A 19,181-nucleotide genomic window follows, 5' to 3' on the forward strand; every position below is an offset into this window, starting at 1 on the left:
GAATTTGGGGTTGAATATGATGTTTAAGTTGTCTCCTACACATTATAGGAAATGTAGCAGAATAGAGTCCAAACTCCAAATTCGAGCCTATAAAAGAGTCGCGACTTTGTATTTTATTGCTTCCAAAAATATTATATGGTTTGTTGCAAGTCAATCATTTATAAAATTTTCTTGTTTCGGCTATATGTAGGTCTGATTTGTGGTGTCTTCTATTATACCATCCTCACACATTTTTTTTGTTTTGTTAAAATTTTTAGATTTGCATAAAAGGTTCAATCAAATAAAATATTACCGAATTACTCAAATAATCCTAGTATAATGTTTTTGGGATAGAGACCATAGACTCTTAGTATATCTAATAAGAACGGTTTACCCTTATTGATTGATGTGTAATCCAAAAACATGCTAATATCAACATTGAATAAATGAAACGACAACGTTATTCGTAAATAGGCTACATTGTGATTTATTATACGTAAGAGTGTAAAATTTATAAAATGAACGATGTTTGTTGATTTATGGAATGAAATATATTATATATGCACCACATATTTCCTTCAAATTCAAACGACCCTTCGATAGTTTGTTGCAATTAAGGAAAGCTGATACTAGTTTCAGAGCTCTCTTCTTCATTTCTTGGATGCAATTCTTGCATTTCATGACCGTTATCGTGATCCTTGGAAGGAATATATGTATGGCAAAGAGAGGATGATCATGGCCAAGCCACAAAACTGCGATGAAGGTTAATATGAGACCAAATGCAGCAATAGCAAACATAAGCATCCCATCTTGGAAAAAGAGAAATAGAATAACCAAATACTGGGCAGGCGAGCTGCATCATTATTTTAATCGGGGGTTGGGGGTTGGGGTGGAAGGTTGGGGGCGGAGGTAGCGTAAATTATTACACCTAAGTTTCAATGATGACAATAATGCAAATCTAATTGTATCTGTTTAATTGCAGAAAATTAGGAGGACAATGCTCCATCAAAGGAAGTCAAACATGTCAAGGACATCAGAAAGAAAACAAGATCAAGTGCAGAAAGGACAATGCTAAATCAAAGGATGTTAAGGCCATCAAAAAGGAAACAAGATCAAGTGCAGTTACTATATGAAGATAGTCCTTACTTCAAGGATCGATTTGGAATCTGGAGATTGTGAAGATTGATATATATCAAACCGCAAATCACTCCCTTGATTATGAATGCGAAAAGAAAGGAAGACAATGAATCCAGCCCCTCTCTTGAGCAGGATTCTAAGGCACCCCTTGGGTCAAATCTCTTAGAATATTTTGTGCCTCAATCAAGGGTCAATCTGCAACGGCTACTCAAGACTCCCATATAAGAAGATTGGCAGACTCAAGAATTCAACTACACAACTTACCATTATTTTTTATGCCTTTCTAGTTCTCAGCACAAACATTGTATTCCTGAGTTTACTAGTGTCTCAAAAGAGAGGAAGTGTTAGGAAACAAAATAAGAATTGTGTCAAGTTTGTAAAACATCGTTGCTGAAAATCGTTAGTGGTAAACAATCCAAAAACCACTACTACTGTAACAAACTATTGAAGATCTAAGAGAACCCTTGTGACCTAAGGGAACTGGATGTAGGTACCACACCGGTACTGAACCAGTATAAAATTCATGTGTTCTCAGCTTTTAAATTTCTTGCAATTTATTTTCATCGTCAATCAAACTTGTTGATAAAGTAAAGTCGACTAATTCTCTTCTGAGTCGACTAAGTTTTTAATTTAGTTATAATTCACTCCCCCCCCCTCCTTGTACTTTCAATTGGTATCAGAGCAAGGACTCACAATATTGTGTAATAGCAAGTGAGAAAAAGATCATGACGTCAAACACAGTTGTTGGAGCTTTGTTTCAAGAAGGGACTTCTCAAGTAAGACCACCATACTTCAATGGCTAGCACTTTTCACACTGAAAAGTGCGTATGTTAACCTATACAATATCATGGGACATCAAAGTATGGCGTGTGATCAAAAAGGAAAATCTTCGAATTCCTTCGAAGAAGGATAAAGATGGCAAGATCATAATATCACCTGATCCTCTGGACTTCGATGATTACACTGAAGAACAAGCAATTGTTATTCAAGTGAATGCTAAGGCTAAAAATCTTTTATACAATGCCATTAGTGGTGAAGAGTATTAAAAGATATCAAGCTGTGAAACTACTAAAGAAATATGGGACAAGTTAGAAGTCATATATGAAGCAACCAACAAAGTGAAGTAGACAAGAATAAATCTCCTTGTGTGTAACTATGAACTATTTCAAATGAAAGACGGAGAATCTGTTGAAGAAATGTTTTCTCGACTCAGCAAAATTCTTGGAGACTTGAAATCCTTTGGTAGACCAATCAGAAGCGGAGAACGGTTCAGAAAAATCCTAAGAAGTCTACCCACTATTTGGCAACCCAAAGTTATTGCTCTTGAATGTCAGGATCTCGACAAGATGTCATATGATGAACTCAGAGGTGACCTTATTGCATTTGAAAAAACACACTTAGACAGGAAAGTTCATCAAGAGAAAAGAAACACAGTCGCTTTTAAAGCAACTGTGGCTGAATCAGAAATTGAAGAAGCAAAAGGAGGAGGAAGAGGAGGAGGAAGAGGAGGAGGAGGAGGAGGAGGAGGAGAACAAGATGAAAACATTGCTATGATCTAACAAGCATGATGAGGAGGAACATGAACAATAGAAGAGGCAAGCCAAACTTCAGAAAAGGTAAAATGGGAAATGAAAACGACAAAAATGATGGAAGATGCTATGAATGTGGAAAACATGGACACATTCAAGCAGAATGCCCTGAATTTGAAAAAGAAACTCAGCAGAAATCTTCAAAAGAAAGTGTCTTTTGAAGCCTGGAGTGATGAAGAAGAATCTGATCATGAAGAAATTGTCAACATGTGCTTTATGGCTATGAATGACGGCAGTGATGAAGATTCAAGTGAACTTGGTCTTATGGCAGATGAAGGAACCAGTGAAGTACATTCTCCTATGTGCCCCAAATGTAATGAACTTCAAGAATTTATTGATGTTGCTCTTATTGACATTGAGAAGGTCCTAAATGAGCTTCGAAAGATTCAACGAGAAAAGAAAGACTGGGCTCTGAAACTTTAAGTCTGTGAAATAGAAAAATACATGCATCAAGAAGAATTTTATGAACTTCAACTTCAACTGAATGGATTGAGAAAATCTACCAGTCAAAATTCTATTAGATCTAATAAGTCAATTTCTCATATCAATTCTTTTAGGGGAAAAACTTACACTGCATGTATTCATTGTGGAAAAAATGGGCATAAATATAACCATTGCAAGTTTAATGATAAGACTTCTGAAAGTCCTATAAATCCATCTTGTTATTATTGCAGAAAATCTGGTCACACCTCTAATCATTGCAGGTTCAAGAAAAATAAAAAATGAGTTTGGCGACCTAAGTCCTCTAACCAGGCTAACAATGAGAACACTAACCATCCAAGACCCAAGAAGGCTTGGGTACCTAAAAACAAGTAATATATTTTTGCAGGAACATCGCAAGAAGAATCGAAAAGAAAAATAGTATCTCGATATCACGTGTTCTGGACACATGACAGGTGACAAAAAATTATTCAAATCTGTCATTAAGCTTGATGGTGGATCTGTCACTTTCAGAGACAAATCAAAAGAAAATGTAATTGGAGTAGGAAGAGTTCCCCTTAGCTCATCATGTGATGTAGATGAGGTCTACTTAGTCGACAAACATGGTTACAACCTGCTCAGCATTAGTCAACTATGCGACAGTGACTATGAGTTTCGTTTCAAAAAATATGGTTGGTTCATCCAAAATGAATCAAGTAAAATTATTCTATCTAGAAGTAGAGATAGAAATGTCTATACTCTTAGCAATATTAACAGTCTAGGGAATCAAATTTGCTTAGCTACAATGATTGATGTTCCCTGGTTATGGAATAGAAAGCTTGGTCATGCTAGCATGCATACTATTAAAAAACTTTCCAAACGTGATCTTATCACTAGCCTTCCAAAACTAGATTTTTCAAAAGTTCAAATTTTTGATGCATGTCAATTAGGAAAATAAACTTGTTCATCTTTTAAAATCAAAAATATTGTTTCTACTTCAAAATCTCTTCAACTTTTGCATATGGACCTTTTTGGTCCAACTAGAACTACTAGCATTGGTAGTAGAAAATATGCCTTTGTGATTGTAGATAATTTTTCTCGTTTCACCTGGGTTATTTTTTTGAGCCATAAAGATGAAGCTCTAAGAAATTTTGAAGTCTTCTGTAAGAAGGTATAATGTGAAAAGGGATATTACATTTCTGCTATAAGAAGTGACCATGGAGGAGAGTTCGAAAACAGAGCCTTTGAAAACGTTTGTAATGATCAAGGAATTTCTCACAAATTATATTCCCTAAGATCACCTCAACATAATGGAGTGGTAGAACGTAAGAACAGAACCCTGCAGAACATGGCAAGAACCATGATCATGGAAAACTCTCTCCCACACCACTTTTGGGCAGAAGCTGTAAGCACAACATGTCATATCATCAACAGATGCCTGATTCGACCCATTCTTAAAAAGACTCTATATGAGCTATGGAATGGTAAAAAACCCAACATCAGTTATTTTCAACCATTTGGCTGTAAATGCTTCATTCACAATAATGGAAAAGACAATCTGGGTAAGTTTGGTCCAAAAAGCAATAAAGGTATTTTTCTTCGATACTGTTCTTCAAGTAGAGCATATAGAGTATTCAACAAAAGAATATTATGTATTGAGGAATCCATTCATGTAGTTTTTGTGGATACTAACTCTCACTTAAGGAATGAAAAATATCATGAAGATAAGGAAATTTCTATTGTCCCAAAAGTCTGTTGTTACAGGAAAAGACGGTCATGATCAGGCGACCAATCAGCAAAATCAGTCAACTAAGGAGCATGTTGAAATCTAGGATCTATCTTCCGTTGAACAGTCAACTATATTGGAAAAGAAGCCAACTATAAGTGTTCCAAAATGAATGGAAAAGTGAACCTGGATATCCCTAAAAGTTCATCATTGGAAATCCACGAGAAGGTATCACTACCAGAAGAACTCAAAAGCTCAACTCTGACATGGCCTTAATATCACAACTTGAGCTAAAAAAGTTTGATGAAGCCCTCAAAGATGACTACTGGGTCAAAGCCATGAAAGATGAACTTGATCAATTTGAAAGAAATAAAGTGTGGGACTTGGTTCCAAAACTATCCAATGCTACTGTCGTAGGAACAAAATGGATTTTCAGAAATAAGCTGAATGAATCTAGTCAAGTAGTTCATAACAAAGCAAGGTTAGTCGCCCAAGGTTACTCTCAGCAAGAAGGAATTGACTACGATGAAAAATTTGCTCCTGTAGAAAGATTAGAATATATTCGAATTCTACTTGCTTTTGCTGCTCATAAAGGATTTAGGCTATTTCAAATGGATGTAAAAAGCGCCTTCCTAAACCAAGTATTCAAGTTGTCAAACGCTTTATACGGACTCAAAAAAGCCCCCCGAGCCTAGTATGAAAGACTAAGATCTTTTCTTCTAAATCAGAGCTTCAAACGAGGTAATATTGACACAACTTTGTTCATTAAGCATTCAAATTCAAGTAATCTTATTACTCAAATTTACATAGATGATATTATCTTTGGAAGTTCTAACTTTGTATTATGTGAAGAATTTGCTCATTATGAAGGTAGAATTCGAAATAAGCATGATGGGAGAGCTAACTTTCATTCATAGATTACAAATCAAGCAATCTTCCAAAAAAATCTTTATTAGCCAAACCACGTCACGACCCAAATTTTGTTAAAGGTCGTGATGGCGCCTAACACCACCGTCAGGCAAGCCAACAAGGATTTATCAATTAATTTATTCATTTAAGTGTTTGAAATCATAATTTTCCTTAATTAAATCGTATGAAATATAGATTTCACAATTTCAATAATGAACAACCCGTAGAAATCCCCAAAATGCGGTGTCACAAGTGCATGAGCATTTTTCTAAGGAGTGCAATAATAGTACAACATCCATCCAGAATATAATAAGACAGAATAAGATAAATAGTACAATGGAGACTCAGTGGACTGCGATGTGTAGCTTGAGATACAGCTCACATGAAGTCTCCTCAACAAGTGCGCCTACGCGCCAAGGTGATCATCAATGAACCTGCCAGATCCTACATATTTAGTGCAGAAGTGCAGCATGAGTACGTAAATCAACGTGTACCCAGTAAGTATCTAGCCTAACCCCGTAAAAGTAGTGACGAGGGGTCGACATCGACACTTACTAGATGTCCAAGCAAATAATATAATAATCTATAATGGGTATAAAGTGCACAACAATAGTGAAGTAAATCTTTAAATCTAAAAAGTTTCCAATTATTTTCTTTAAAGTATGAATTTCTCAATCTTGTATCCTATCTTAATATCTCTGAAAGTTGTCAAGTTTCATCATCAAATAAACCCGGAGTACCATATAAAATGTTGGGAATCAATAGAGAGGTTAACTCGTGAATATTCGAGCTACAAGCGATATAACGCACGATTATGTCGAGGGACGTTTGGCCCAATCCAGAATAATGTGTACACTACCGAGGGTCTAGCGGCACGATCCATAGATGCATCTATATACTGCCGAGGCTTTCAGCCCGCTCCACAAGAAAAGAAAGAAAGTTACCGAATTACGAGACACGTGTTTACAATACCGTACATAAGTACAAAAATGGATATAATCTTTACCGTTTCTCAAATAACTTGCCCACAACTCAAAGTGTTAAGACTTGGCCTAGTATTCGCATTATTATTTCTAAATCAATTTCATTTATAACTTCGATTAATTAATGTCAGCAACATAAGCTCAAATAATTCAAATATTACAGGATAAGGTCATAGGTCTACCCGGATATGAACATGTTATAGCTACGTACAGACTCTCGTCACCTCGTACATACGTAGTACCCACAACTAGTTGTACAAAATAATAATTATCACCTAGGGGTAGTTTCCCCCTCACAAAGTTAGACATGAGACTTACCTTGCTCTGAAGTTTCATAACCGGCTCCAAGGCCTCTCTAACACCTCAAACCAAAGCTCGTCGCTCCAAAACTATTCAAACAACGTGCAAGCCAGTCAAAATATATTCTAATATCCATAATTAATCATTTTAAACAATTTCTCAACTCTGCTCGAAAAGTCTATAAAATCAACCCTCGGGCCCATGTGCCCGAATTCCGAAATTGTTTGAAGATAAACTTTACCCATAACACCACGAACTAAAATATATAACTTATTCCCAATTCCATGTTCAAATTCGTGGTCAAATTTCAAAAATGCCAATTTCTAGGTTTCTTACCAAAATCCCAAATTTTCACCAAATATTTCCCCCCTTAAATCTACATATAAAACTTACATTTAGCTCACAACAAGTGAAAAATTACTTACCTTGTGTTACATAAATAAAATCCTCAAAATCGCCCAAGAACCGAGCTCCACAAATCCCAAACGAAAATGATGAAATGGCCAAGTTCGATCCCTTATGTTCTGCCCAGTTTTCTCTTATGCGGACAACATTTTTTACATCTGCGGCCACGCTTTTGTGAGTAAAAACTCGCGTCTGAGGACGTCCCTCACCCAGGAAATCTCCACTTCTGCGTGCCAAAAATATGCTTCTGGGCACAAACAACTGCTTCTGCGGCCTCCCCCCTCAGCCCAGTTCCCACTTCTGCGCTCCTCCGCCTGCATCTGCGAGCCCGCAGGTGCGGAACTTTCCTTGCACCTGCGAATCCATCCGCCCTCACTCCATTCCGCATCTGCGACCCCTGGGCCACTTCTGTGATCTCGCACATGCGGCCCTTTTCTCACAGGTGTGATTGCACCAGACACCAGCTGCCTCAGCTTTCCCCCAAGCCCAAACTCGATCTGTTAATCCTCCAGAATCCACCCGAGGCCCTTGAGACCTTAACCAACTATACCAATCAGTTCCAACACATCATACAAACTTAGTCGAGCCTTTAAATCATATCAAAAAAAGCTAAAAACAGAAATCGCGTGTCGATTTAAGCATAATGAACTTTAAACTTCATACTTCTACATCTGACGCCAAAACCTATCAAATCAAGTCCGATTGACCTCAAATTTTGCACACAAGTCATAATTGACATTACGAACCTACTCCCACTTCTGGAATCGGAATCCGACCCCGATATCAAAAAGTCCACTCCCGATCAAACTTCTCAAAATCATCCAAATTTCCAACTTTTGCCAATTGACGCCGAAATGACCTACGGACCTCCAAATCCCAAGACCAAAATCATCATAAGAACCTGTTGGAACCCTCAAATCCCGATTCCGAGGTCGTTTACTCAAAAGTCACATCTTAGTCAATTCTTCTAACTTAAAACTTCTGAAATTATAATTTTCTTTCCAAATTAACTCCGAACTTCCCAAAATTCAATTCCGGCCACATGTACAAGTCAATATACCTGAAGTGAAGCTACTCAAGGCCTCAAACCGTTGAACGACATGCTAGAGCTCAAAACGACCTGTCGGGTCGTTACATTCTCCCCCACTTAAACATACATTCGTCCTCAAACGTGCTAAGGACTGCTCCGGAGTTGTCCAAAATCATTATTTAAAACCTCGTGCACCTATCTGTGACAGCATAACCCAATTTGGCACCTTAGCTGGAGCCGGACTGAAGCCCTTTTATTTAATCAATAAGCCTTAGAACCAAATTCCAACCTCTGAATCTCTTTACAATACCTGATTCTAACATACAAACACCGTATCAATCTCCACATACTGAATCCACACATGATCATGCACCCATGTTGATATCACACAACACATCGCATAACTCATTTGCCCAAGGCAACATCCTCCGACCATAATAGTTGAAATTTCACGAACCTGATTCTTGAAATACACCTCATAATACAAATAAGCCATGTTTCAATCCTCATAATACTACCATGACAGAGAAGATGTGTAGAAATTCATAACCATCTGCTGAATCAATCAAATCATGGAGTCGCTTCTCCTGACAAGGACCATAGCCTCATCCTAAACCGAATAGTCTACACAGGTAATAAGCTACCTCAAACACTGACCAAGATCTCGTATGATGCCAAAAATGCACCAATACGCTATTAACTCGAATGCGATATATAAAGAAAACAAACCCTGGAATGGAGCTTCCCAGCCCGCGTAACGAATAAAATGGACGAACAGACGCTATGAACTCTCCTCAGAGAATGAGAAACGAAAATACACAGAAAAAAATATATGTAATCATACTCAACATCTCACTGTTGCGACATGTAATCCTATCCAACATGACACTGTTGCGGCACGAACCCGATCCAAACAGTATACCTGTGGCGGCGTGCCACCCGATCCACACATGACAATCAAGAAGAAAACACACACATCAAGTTGTAACGCTTATACTTACGAAATGCCTGAATATTGACCACAAGCACGCCGAGTGCAAAAATACAACTCTGGGGAGATGAATAGCGCCACATGCTACGAAACTCAAGCACAACTCACATGCGATAAATGACTTGCATCTCGAGAGCCATCCTGCTCATATAACATTACAAGCTACATGGGACCTCACACCGATTCTGATCATACCATGCTTGGCTAATAACCTTTCAAGGATCCACAATGGCCATATTCATGACACACACGAGTAGCTGTCCCAATCCGGAACAAACTCCCACATTAATGATAGTACCCCAAAATCTCCATACTTGGTTTCAATCTATAACAATCAAGTGACTAGAATGTCACACTCATATAATTTCCCCGTGGGTTACGCTCCCACGACGTTCCGCTTAGGTAGCCGAGTCGGCACATCTATACCGCCAACTGTACTAATTCTGTAAAGCAAATCACAATCCACAATTGAATACACAATGCCTCTTCCACAGAACACCATTCTCAGGCGACACTAAGTTAACGCCAACTCACTCTAAACATCTGAATACTTTCCCGCTCGTTCGAGCTCATGAAATTCTTATCAACACCGAACCGTAACCTTGATCCTCAACTTTCAATTTCTCATGTCTCTCACTGCACCCATCATGCCACTACGCAAGAATATACGAATTCATCATAACCCCTGAACTACCAGTAGAATAACACTTCATCGGCTAGAAACCTTTCACTTAACTCATTTCTAAAAAACCAATGCAATATGCAAATGAATTCCCAAACCGTAGAAAAACACAAGCCTCAAGTTGTAATCTAAACCGTCATGATTCTTCCGGAATCCGTTTACAAAACAAAGCCATTTGAATCAACTACCTCCCAAATTAATCAGGTCATAGTGGTTGTCAAGCCCGCATACAACCATAAACCATATGTATAACTTCACACAATGAAGGAACTGATCCTTGTCACAATCATGTTGATTCAACCATTTCTAACCGACCCAACTTCTTTCAATTTACTCTTGATCTGACTTAGAAATACAATAGCTCCATTCACAACATAACAAACTCCGTCTGCACTCATCCCAGTGACCCAAATCACGAGACCACCTTGTCTCAATACTCTTGATCTGACTTAGAAATACAATAGCTTTATTCACAACATAACAAACTCCGTCCGCACTCATCCCAGTGACCCAAATCGCGAGACCACCTTGTCTCAATACCCATGAATTATCTCACACCTCCTTACGCATACCACAACATCTTCAACTGGCACCCCTATTCTGCAAGACCTTCCGCGAATCTGACTGTCTCTTCCCTTCCTCCAATACTGCACCGCAGACCCGATGACAACGTAGAATATTCCAAGTCCCATTCGCAATCCACTGTGAAGACTCGATCCTTAACCATATGACAGACCCGAAATCCTTAGGCCGTTGTTGAGAGTCACCCACTCTGATATGATCTCGAACATAACCAACTTCAACACTGTGCTAGCATATGAACACACTCTCAAAGAAGCAACTAATTGAATTATTTTCCTTGTACATTACATCCACAAGAAACATAAACTCGGAGTCTTCCCAAATCCTGCACCTCAATCGATAAGGTAGAATATAGCACACATTTATCAATTCCTCCGTTCGAATTACCCTTGATATTTCCATTTCTTAATCACAATTAATCCACAAATGCACCGATAACTAGAAGCTGTACAAGACGACAACCACGCGATCCAATTATAAACGGTGGAGCTTCCCACTTAGAATTAATCTACCATCTCATAATGTAGGGCCCGAAATGATTCCCCCTTCTCAATTACCGTGATCTCGCAATCCACTAAATTCTCGAAATCCTTTTGTTAAGATTTCCATGGGCTTTCTGAATCATCAGCCACAATCACATATCAGACCCCTTATCGGGTAGCAAGTACAATTCATCATAAAAACTTGACCATCATCACACAACTGTTATCCTGCTCACAGGAGATAACCCACTTGTGAAATTCCATGCCGACATTTTCCAACGACGCCACACCGCGTACAACTACCATGAGTTCAGTAATCCCCCTGAGCCCATGCTCGCCCACTTGCTGAATAAGTCTGTTCTTTCCATTTGACATGAACTGAGAGTTCACAATATCATCCAAACTCAAGGTCATGTTGCATTCGAAACGATAATCAAGTTTTCACACCCCTCTTTATTTCCAGCAACCTCCTTTTCGCCATATTCAATCTTTCTCCATACAATGACCATTATTCCAAATAAAATACGTAGACCAAATCACCTTTCATCACGGTTCCCAAACCGCTCAGCACTTTCTCAAAGTATGTGTCTATCCTACCACAACATCCATATGCTAATCTGCCACTCTTACTTCGGTTAAACCATCCTTTTTAAACAACTTATCAACCTCTGCTTCTCATACTTGACCTGCTAGTACTCAACCACCGCGAAACACTTTCCGCCATGTCTTCCCTCATACTTGCTGCCAAATGTTGTGTCAAATCAAAAATCCATCTTTGTAGCACATGAACCAATAGGTTCCTACCGACTCTAAGCCTCTTCGAAGATCATCTTCCTCGAACCATCAATATTAGAAATACCATATCAATTCTGAACCGCTGCACACGGCTATCGCTGGCAAGTGCCCCTCAGGCACCATTCCACAACACCCTGTCCTGAAGGAAAAAATCGAAGAAGACCATAACACCGGTGAACCGTAATACTTTCCAACAAGGACAACGACACCGCATCACAATGCAAATTCCACCACACTCGAAAATATCAAGTCTCGTAAGTTCATCAACCAAACCTGAACATTCATAGTCCAATTGCCTTTCCTTTGTTAGAATTAAACACTGAGTCTCTAAATCATGCTATGAGAGATCCTCTCTTCAAGCCATTCATTAACTCAATACATAAATGAGCACCTTACCATTACACTAACATTGTGCAATAACAATGCATAGACATCGTAGCAATCCGTGCATAATCCCGAAGCCATAGAAAATACAGATACTGTGCTGGAACAAAAGAACATCCTTCCGCAAGGCGACGATAATAGCCTTCCCGAACACGCAGGGAAAACATCCTGCACCATGTCTGTAGTGCCACCACAATTCATCGACGTCCAATTGATAACAAGCGCTTCGCGTCGCATAAGATTGAGTAGGAAGGAAATAAAGGCACAAGCCTCAATGGAATCAAATCGCACGATGAGGAAATCAAGAAGGGAAGTGCTCCTAACAGCTCCGTAGCCTCTAAAAAAATAGGTACAGACGTCTCTGTACCGATCCGCAAGACTCTACTACACTTGCTCATGACTCATGAGGCCTAAGTGAACTTAAGGCTCTGATACCAAGCTGTCATGACCCAAAATCCATTAAAGGTCGTGATGGCGCCTAACATCGCTGTCAGGTAAGCCAACAGTAATTTATCTATTAATTTACTCATTTAAGTGTTTGAAATCATAATTTTCCTTAATTAAATCGTATGAAATAGAGATTTCACAATTTCAATAACGAACAACCCGTAGAAAGCCCCAAAAATCCGGTGTCACAAGTGCATGATCATTTTTCTAAGGAGTGCAATAATAGTACAACATACATCCCGAATGTAATAATACAGAATAAGATAAATAGTATAATGGAGACTCGTGGACTGCGATGCGTAGCCTGAGATGCAGCTCACATGAAGTCTCCTCAAGAGGTGCGCCTACGCGCCAAGGTGATCATCAATGAACCTGCCAGATCAGAAGTACAACATGAGTACGCAAATCAATGCGTACCCAGTAAGTATCTAGCCTAACTCCAAAAAAGTAGTGATGAGGGGTCGACATCGACACTTAATAGAGGTCCAAGAAAATAATATAATAATCCATAACAGGTATGAAGTGCACATCAATAGTGAAGTAAATCTCTAAATCTCAAAAGTTTCCAATTATTTTCTTTAAAGTATGAATTTCTCAATCTTGTATTCTATCTTAATATCTCCGAAAGTTATCAAGTGTTATCATCAAATAAACCCGGAGTACCATATAAAATACCGGGCATCAGTAGAGAGGTTAACTCGTGAATATTCGGGCTACAAGCGATATAATGCATGATTCTGCCGAGGGACATTCGGCCTGATCCAGAATAATGTTTACACTACCGAGGGACGAGCGGCACGATCCATAGATGCATTTATATACTGCCGAGACATTTGGCCTGCTCCACAACAAAAGGAAGGAAGTTACCGAATTACGAGACATGTGTTTACAATACCGTACATGAGTATAAAAATGGATATAATCTTTACCGTTTCTCAAATAACTCGCCCACAACTCAAAGGGTTAAGGCTTGGCCTAGTATTCACATAATTATTTCTAAATCAATTTCATAACTTCGATTAATTAATGTTAGCAACATGAGCTCAAATAATTCAAATATTACATAATAAGGTCCTAAGTCTACCCGGACATGAACATGCTATAGCTAAGTACGGACTCTCATCACCTCTTGCGTACGTAGCACCCACAATAGTTGCACATAACAATAATTATCACCTAGGGGTAGTTTTTCCCTCACAAAATTAGACAGGAGACTAACCTCACTCTGAAGTTCCATAACTGGCTCCAAGGCCTCTCTAACACCTCAAACCAAAGCCGGTCGATCCACAACTATTCAAACAACGTGCAAACCAGTCAAAATATATTCTAATATCCATAATTAATCATTTTAAATAATTTCCCAACTCCGCTCGAAAAGTCTATAAAATCAACCCTCGGGTCCACGTGCCTGGATTCCGAAAATATTCGAAGATAAACTTTACCCATAACACCACGAACTAAGATATATAACTTATTCCCGATTCCATGTTCAATTTCGTGATCAAATTCAAAAAATATCAATTTAGGTTTTCTACCAAAATCTCAAATTTTCACCAAATATTTCCCCCTTAAATCCACATATAAACCTTACATTTTACTGCCCCATTACAGTGTAGTGAACAGTAGCATCGCTTCACTGTTCATCACGAAAAGCTGTGAGTTTGAGCTTCAATGGCCGCGATGGCCGGCGACCAGCCATCTTTTCCAGCTAGTCTGCCCTCCCCAAACATCGCCCAACCACAAACAACACCAACTATCAATCCACAAACTCTAGATTACTCAAAGATTTTGACACCCAATTCATCCAATCCTCTTGCGATGACTGCTGCCCAAGCTTCAGTGCAGCCCATCGCCCAATCATCTATGACAACAAACAACAATCCCCAATCCATGGATTACTCAATACTTTTAAAACCTACTGCCATTAATGCCCCTATGCAAACCTTCGCTACGCTACCATTAAAACCAGTTGAGTTCCTTCACGGAGAACCAGTTGCGAAGTGGAAGAAACAAGAAGTGAATCAATCTATCGTACAACAAGGACTTCTACTTGCTGTTCTTGGGAAATTTTCGTATAGGAAGCCTATTATTAGTGAATTACATGAAGTGATTCCAATTCAATATGAGATTAAAGGCCATTGCTTAGTTGGTTTAATTGAAGATAATCATGTTTTGATTAGGCTGTCTTTATTGGAGGACTAGGTTCATCTTCTTTCAAAGCCAGCTTTTTATTTAAAATCTCAGTCAGACATGTGGCAGATGCGTTGTACAAAATGGAATCCATAGTGGACACCTGATGAAGAGACTCCCATTGCCATTGCTTGGATTAGCTTTCCAGAATTGCCTCCTAATTTCTTTGGGAAGGAATGTATATTTTCCTTAGCTCGTGCAGTTAGTAATCCATTACATGTAGACCTAGCCACTCAAAATGGGACTAGACCTAGTTGTGCTAAGGTGAAGGTGGAAGTTAACTTGTTAAGTAAGTTCCCTCATCGTATTAAGATTGTGGAAGAAGCTGATGAATCTGGACCAGAAGAGTTCAAGTGGATCAGGATTAAGTATGATTATATGCTAAAATATTGCAAACCTTGCAAAAAACAAGGGCATAGTGAGGTAGAATGCTGGGTAATTCATCCTGAATTACACAAGAGATTTGAAGAAGGTGTTGAGGAACAAAGCAAGGAGAAGGCAGTTGTGATGAGTTCTGGTGCAATTGGGACTGCTGCAAATTCAACAAAGGTCCTAACTAGTGGAAAGGTGGTTGGTAAGCCTACTACTAATCATGCCAAGCAGGAATGGATGAAACCAAGGAAGAACAAATACCAATGATATAATAGGGGTCAATTATTGATAACAAACAAGGAAAGGAAGCTGACAAGGGTAAAAGGAAGGCGAAAGTTGAGGAAGTTGCAACCAAGAACAAGTTTAATGCACTAGAGGTTGAGGAAGTTCATCAGCTTACTCTACAAATTACTGAAGGCAAAGGTGAGGACCATAACAATGGTAAGAAGAAGGAATATGGGGAAAAGCAAGCTAAGAAGGGCCAGGAGAAGGAAAAGAAAGTCAATACTCAAGAGGAACATAAGCGTGTGAAGAAGGAAGCAGTCGAGAAGGTGGTGGAAAATGAGCATAATGGTAACCCTATTCCATCTGGGATTTAGTCTTCAGCTCCTAAAGATGATCAAGAATTAGCTAAGGTTAATTCTAGTGTTCCTAGAACTCAACGTACTAATGAAAGGACTAATAAGGAACCCACAATCGACTGGGTTCATAGAAGGTTTGGGACTAGCAATGAGAAGCTAAAATAACTCAATGTGACCACAAACCAATCTTGTCATGAGATTCTATCTCAAACATTTAAAGATTCTCGGCAGATTGAGGATCTTGATGAGGTAAACTCTACAAAGATCTTATGGAGTGATGCAGTTGAGGTTAAAGATGATCAGCTGGGCACAACAAAGACAACAGAAGTCAAGGTGAAGAAGGACAACAAGCCAAGCTCACCTGGCGATAGGCTGGCGATGCCAGGCCTAAAGCCAGGCTCACCGGGCGTTAGGCTGGCGATGCCAGGCCTAAAGCCAGGCTCACCAGGCATTAGGCTGGCGACGCCAGGCCTAAAGCCAAGTTCACCTGATGAGGAAGCTATAGTAAACCCCAACCTTAGTGCAACTGAAGAGATATTGGCCTATATAGATGGTGTTCCGGTGTATGCATTTGGAGAACAAACTTGATGGATATGTTAATATGAATATTAGGGATGATATAGTAGGTTCAAACCAAATTTCAGGCAATGGTAAGGGTGGTGATCTCACTAGAATAGTACATTCAGAGCAGACTGCCACAGTAACTCCTAGGCTAGGCAGTGTCTATGAGCTACAATTCAAGGAGTATGAACGGGCTGATGAGTGGGCAATTGTTCCAAGAGCATCGGGGGAAATAGAGGAAGTGCCTATGGAATCTGGCACTGATCAAATTATGCAGCTACATCTTAATGTTCCACTTAAGACTCCACTACAACATTTACATGATTTAGTTACACACAATGTGACACCAATTGATTAAGACTTATTGAGACAAAATCCAATGGAGGATGAAGGAGATGATGAATCAACTGCAGAAAACTTCAAACAAGTGGCTAGAGAAAGGGATTTATCACCCACAACTAGTGCTAAAGGAGGTAAAAAAACTAAGAAGAATCAGAGTAAAGATCCACCACAACATTCAAGAATAATGCCCGGGAGGGCAGCTTCTCTATCTAAATGATGATGATCAAAATATTAATATGGAACATAAGGTCTGTGAATACACAACAGGCCTTTCCTAGGGTGATCAACATGAATAGGGAGCATAAGTTTTGTGTAGTTGCATTAATGGAGCCTTTTCAAAAGAAGGGACTCATTGATAGATATAAAATGAGGTTGAATATGAGAACTGCTTATGCAAATATTAATGGGGAAATATGATTATTCTTCGATGCAGTGGTGGAATGGGAATTAGTGGAGGATACTGAGCAACAGGTGAGTGTGAGAGTGTTTCACCATGACCTGGGGCAGCACATGATGATGACATTTGTTTATGCAAAATGTTCAGCAATGGAGAGGTTAGATTTGTGGGATTACTTGTATTACTTAGCAAGTGATATGGAATTACCATGGTTGGTAGGAGAGGATTTCAATGTGATATTACATGAAGATGAGAAACTAGGGGGACTTCCAGTACACCCTCCTGAATATGAGGATTTTGCATTTTGTGTAAACTTTTGTGGTTTGTTTGAGCAAGAGTACAAAGAAAGTCCATTCACATGGTGGAATGGGAGATCCAATGCTGAGTGTATATTCAAGAGATTAGATAGGATTTTTGTGAATTTTCCATTTCAGAACATGTTGCCAACTATTGAAGTTGAGCATCTAATCAGAACTGGATCAGATCATGCACCATTGCTAATGACATGTGGGGTGCAAACAACCAATTTTGTCAAGCCTTTCAAATTCTTGAACTTTTGGACAAAGCATGCTATATTTATAGATGTGGTGAGGCAGAATTGGGAAGCTGATTTCATAGGGGATCCATTTTTGATGTTCAAGCAAAATATCAAGAGAGTGAAGGCAGCACTCTCAAAATGGAGTAGGGAAACATTTGGGGATATCTTCAAGCAATTGGCTATTTTGGAGGAAATTGTTAGGGTGAAGGAGATGTTGTTTGAAGAAGAGCCTACAACTAAGAATAGGATTGTGCTTCAAAAAGCTCAATCTGAATTGAAGAAATACTTAAGTATTGAGGAGCGGTATTGGAAGCAAAAAGCTGGGATGATTTGGTTTACTGAAGGAGATAGGAATACAAGTTTCTTTCACAATCATGTCAATGGCAAAAGAAAGAAATTGCAACTGAAGAGGATCAAAAGTGGCCGTGGGGTATGGATTGAAGACCAGGAGCAATTGGCTACAGCTGCAGTGGACTTCTATCAAAAATAGTTCACAAATGAAGGTGATGCTTCTGAATTTTCTTGCTCAATAATATACCTTCAATGGTCACTATGGATCAGAATGTGGAACTTAGCAAATTGCCAACAATTAAAGAAGTAAGGGCAGCAATTTTTCTGCTTAGTGGGGAGAGTGCTAGTGGTCCTGATGGATTCACTGGCTTGTTTTATCAAACATGCTGGGATGTTATTGGTGCTGATATACACAACATGGTGCTATACTTCTATGGAGGAGTTGCATTGCCTAAATCCATCACTCATACCAATCTAGTGTTGCTGCCCAAGAAACCTAGTGTTGAGACCTTCTCTGACTTAAGACCTATTAGTTTGAGCAATTTCATTAACAAGGTCTTGTCTAGGTGTTACATGACAGATTGGAGAGTTTTTTGCCATTTCTAATAGCTCCTAATCAATCCGAATTTGTAAAAGGTAGGAGTATATTTGAGAACATCTTATTGACTCAAGAAATTATCACTGACATAAGGTTAAGGGAAAAGCTAGCTAATGTGGTGATCAAGCTTGATATGGCTAAGGCTTATGATAGGGTTTCATGGAAGTACTTATTGCATGTGCTAAGGAAGATGGGATTTTCTGAACACTTCATCAACATGGTGTGTAACTTGATGTCAAATAACTGGTATTCAGTATTGGTGAATGGGCAGTCCTCAGGGTTCTTTAAGTCGACAAGGGGTGTGAAACAAGGGGATCCCCTATCTCCAGCATTGTTCATTCTGTCAGTTGAGGTACTTTCCGGGTCTTTGAATAAGCTCTTTGAAGACAAGTCATTTGTGGGATTTGGAATGCCTAAGTGGTCTGATCTTTTAAACCACTTGGCATATGCAGATGATACGATAATCTTTG

General features: G+C 39.0%; 3 protein-coding genes and 1 long non-coding RNA gene across 4 annotated transcripts; all 4 read left to right on the forward strand.

Moving 5' to 3' along the window:
* Positions 1-586: 586 nt before the first annotated feature.
* LOC138891825 (uncharacterized) lies at positions 587-1,638 on the forward strand. The gene is made up of 2 exons (XR_011408159.1): positions 587-742; positions 962-1,638. It is a non-coding gene; the product is annotated as an uncharacterized lncRNA (long non-coding RNA).
* Positions 1,639-2,285: 647 nt separating this feature from the next.
* Positions 2,286-2,675, forward strand: LOC138892999 (uncharacterized). Its single transcript, XM_070176761.1, has one exon. It carries the CDS (start codon positions 2,286-2,288, stop codon positions 2,673-2,675), a length of 390 nt encoding a protein of 129 aa, XP_070032862.1.
* Positions 2,676-5,117: 2,442 nt separating this feature from the next.
* LOC108944531 (uncharacterized mitochondrial protein AtMg00820-like) lies at positions 5,118-5,546 on the forward strand. The gene has a single exon (XM_018769663.1). The coding sequence runs from the start codon at positions 5,118-5,120 to the stop codon at positions 5,544-5,546; it is 429 nt and encodes a 142-aa protein (XP_018625179.1).
* Positions 5,547-16,924: 11,378 nt separating this feature from the next.
* Positions 16,925-18,312, forward strand: LOC138893000 (uncharacterized). The gene is made up of 3 exons (XM_070176762.1): positions 16,925-17,018; positions 17,321-17,671; positions 17,867-18,312. The coding sequence occupies exons 1-3, from the start codon at positions 16,925-16,927 to the stop codon at positions 18,310-18,312; spliced, it is 891 nt and encodes a 296-aa protein (XP_070032863.1).
* The last annotated feature ends 869 nt before the right edge of the window (positions 18,313-19,181 follow it).

The sequence above is a fragment of the Nicotiana tomentosiformis genome, chromosome 5 (genome assembly GCF_000390325.3).
Source record: "Nicotiana tomentosiformis chromosome 5, ASM39032v3, whole genome shotgun sequence".
In the NCBI taxonomy this organism is placed as follows: Eukaryota; Viridiplantae; Streptophyta; class Magnoliopsida; order Solanales; family Solanaceae; genus Nicotiana; species Nicotiana tomentosiformis.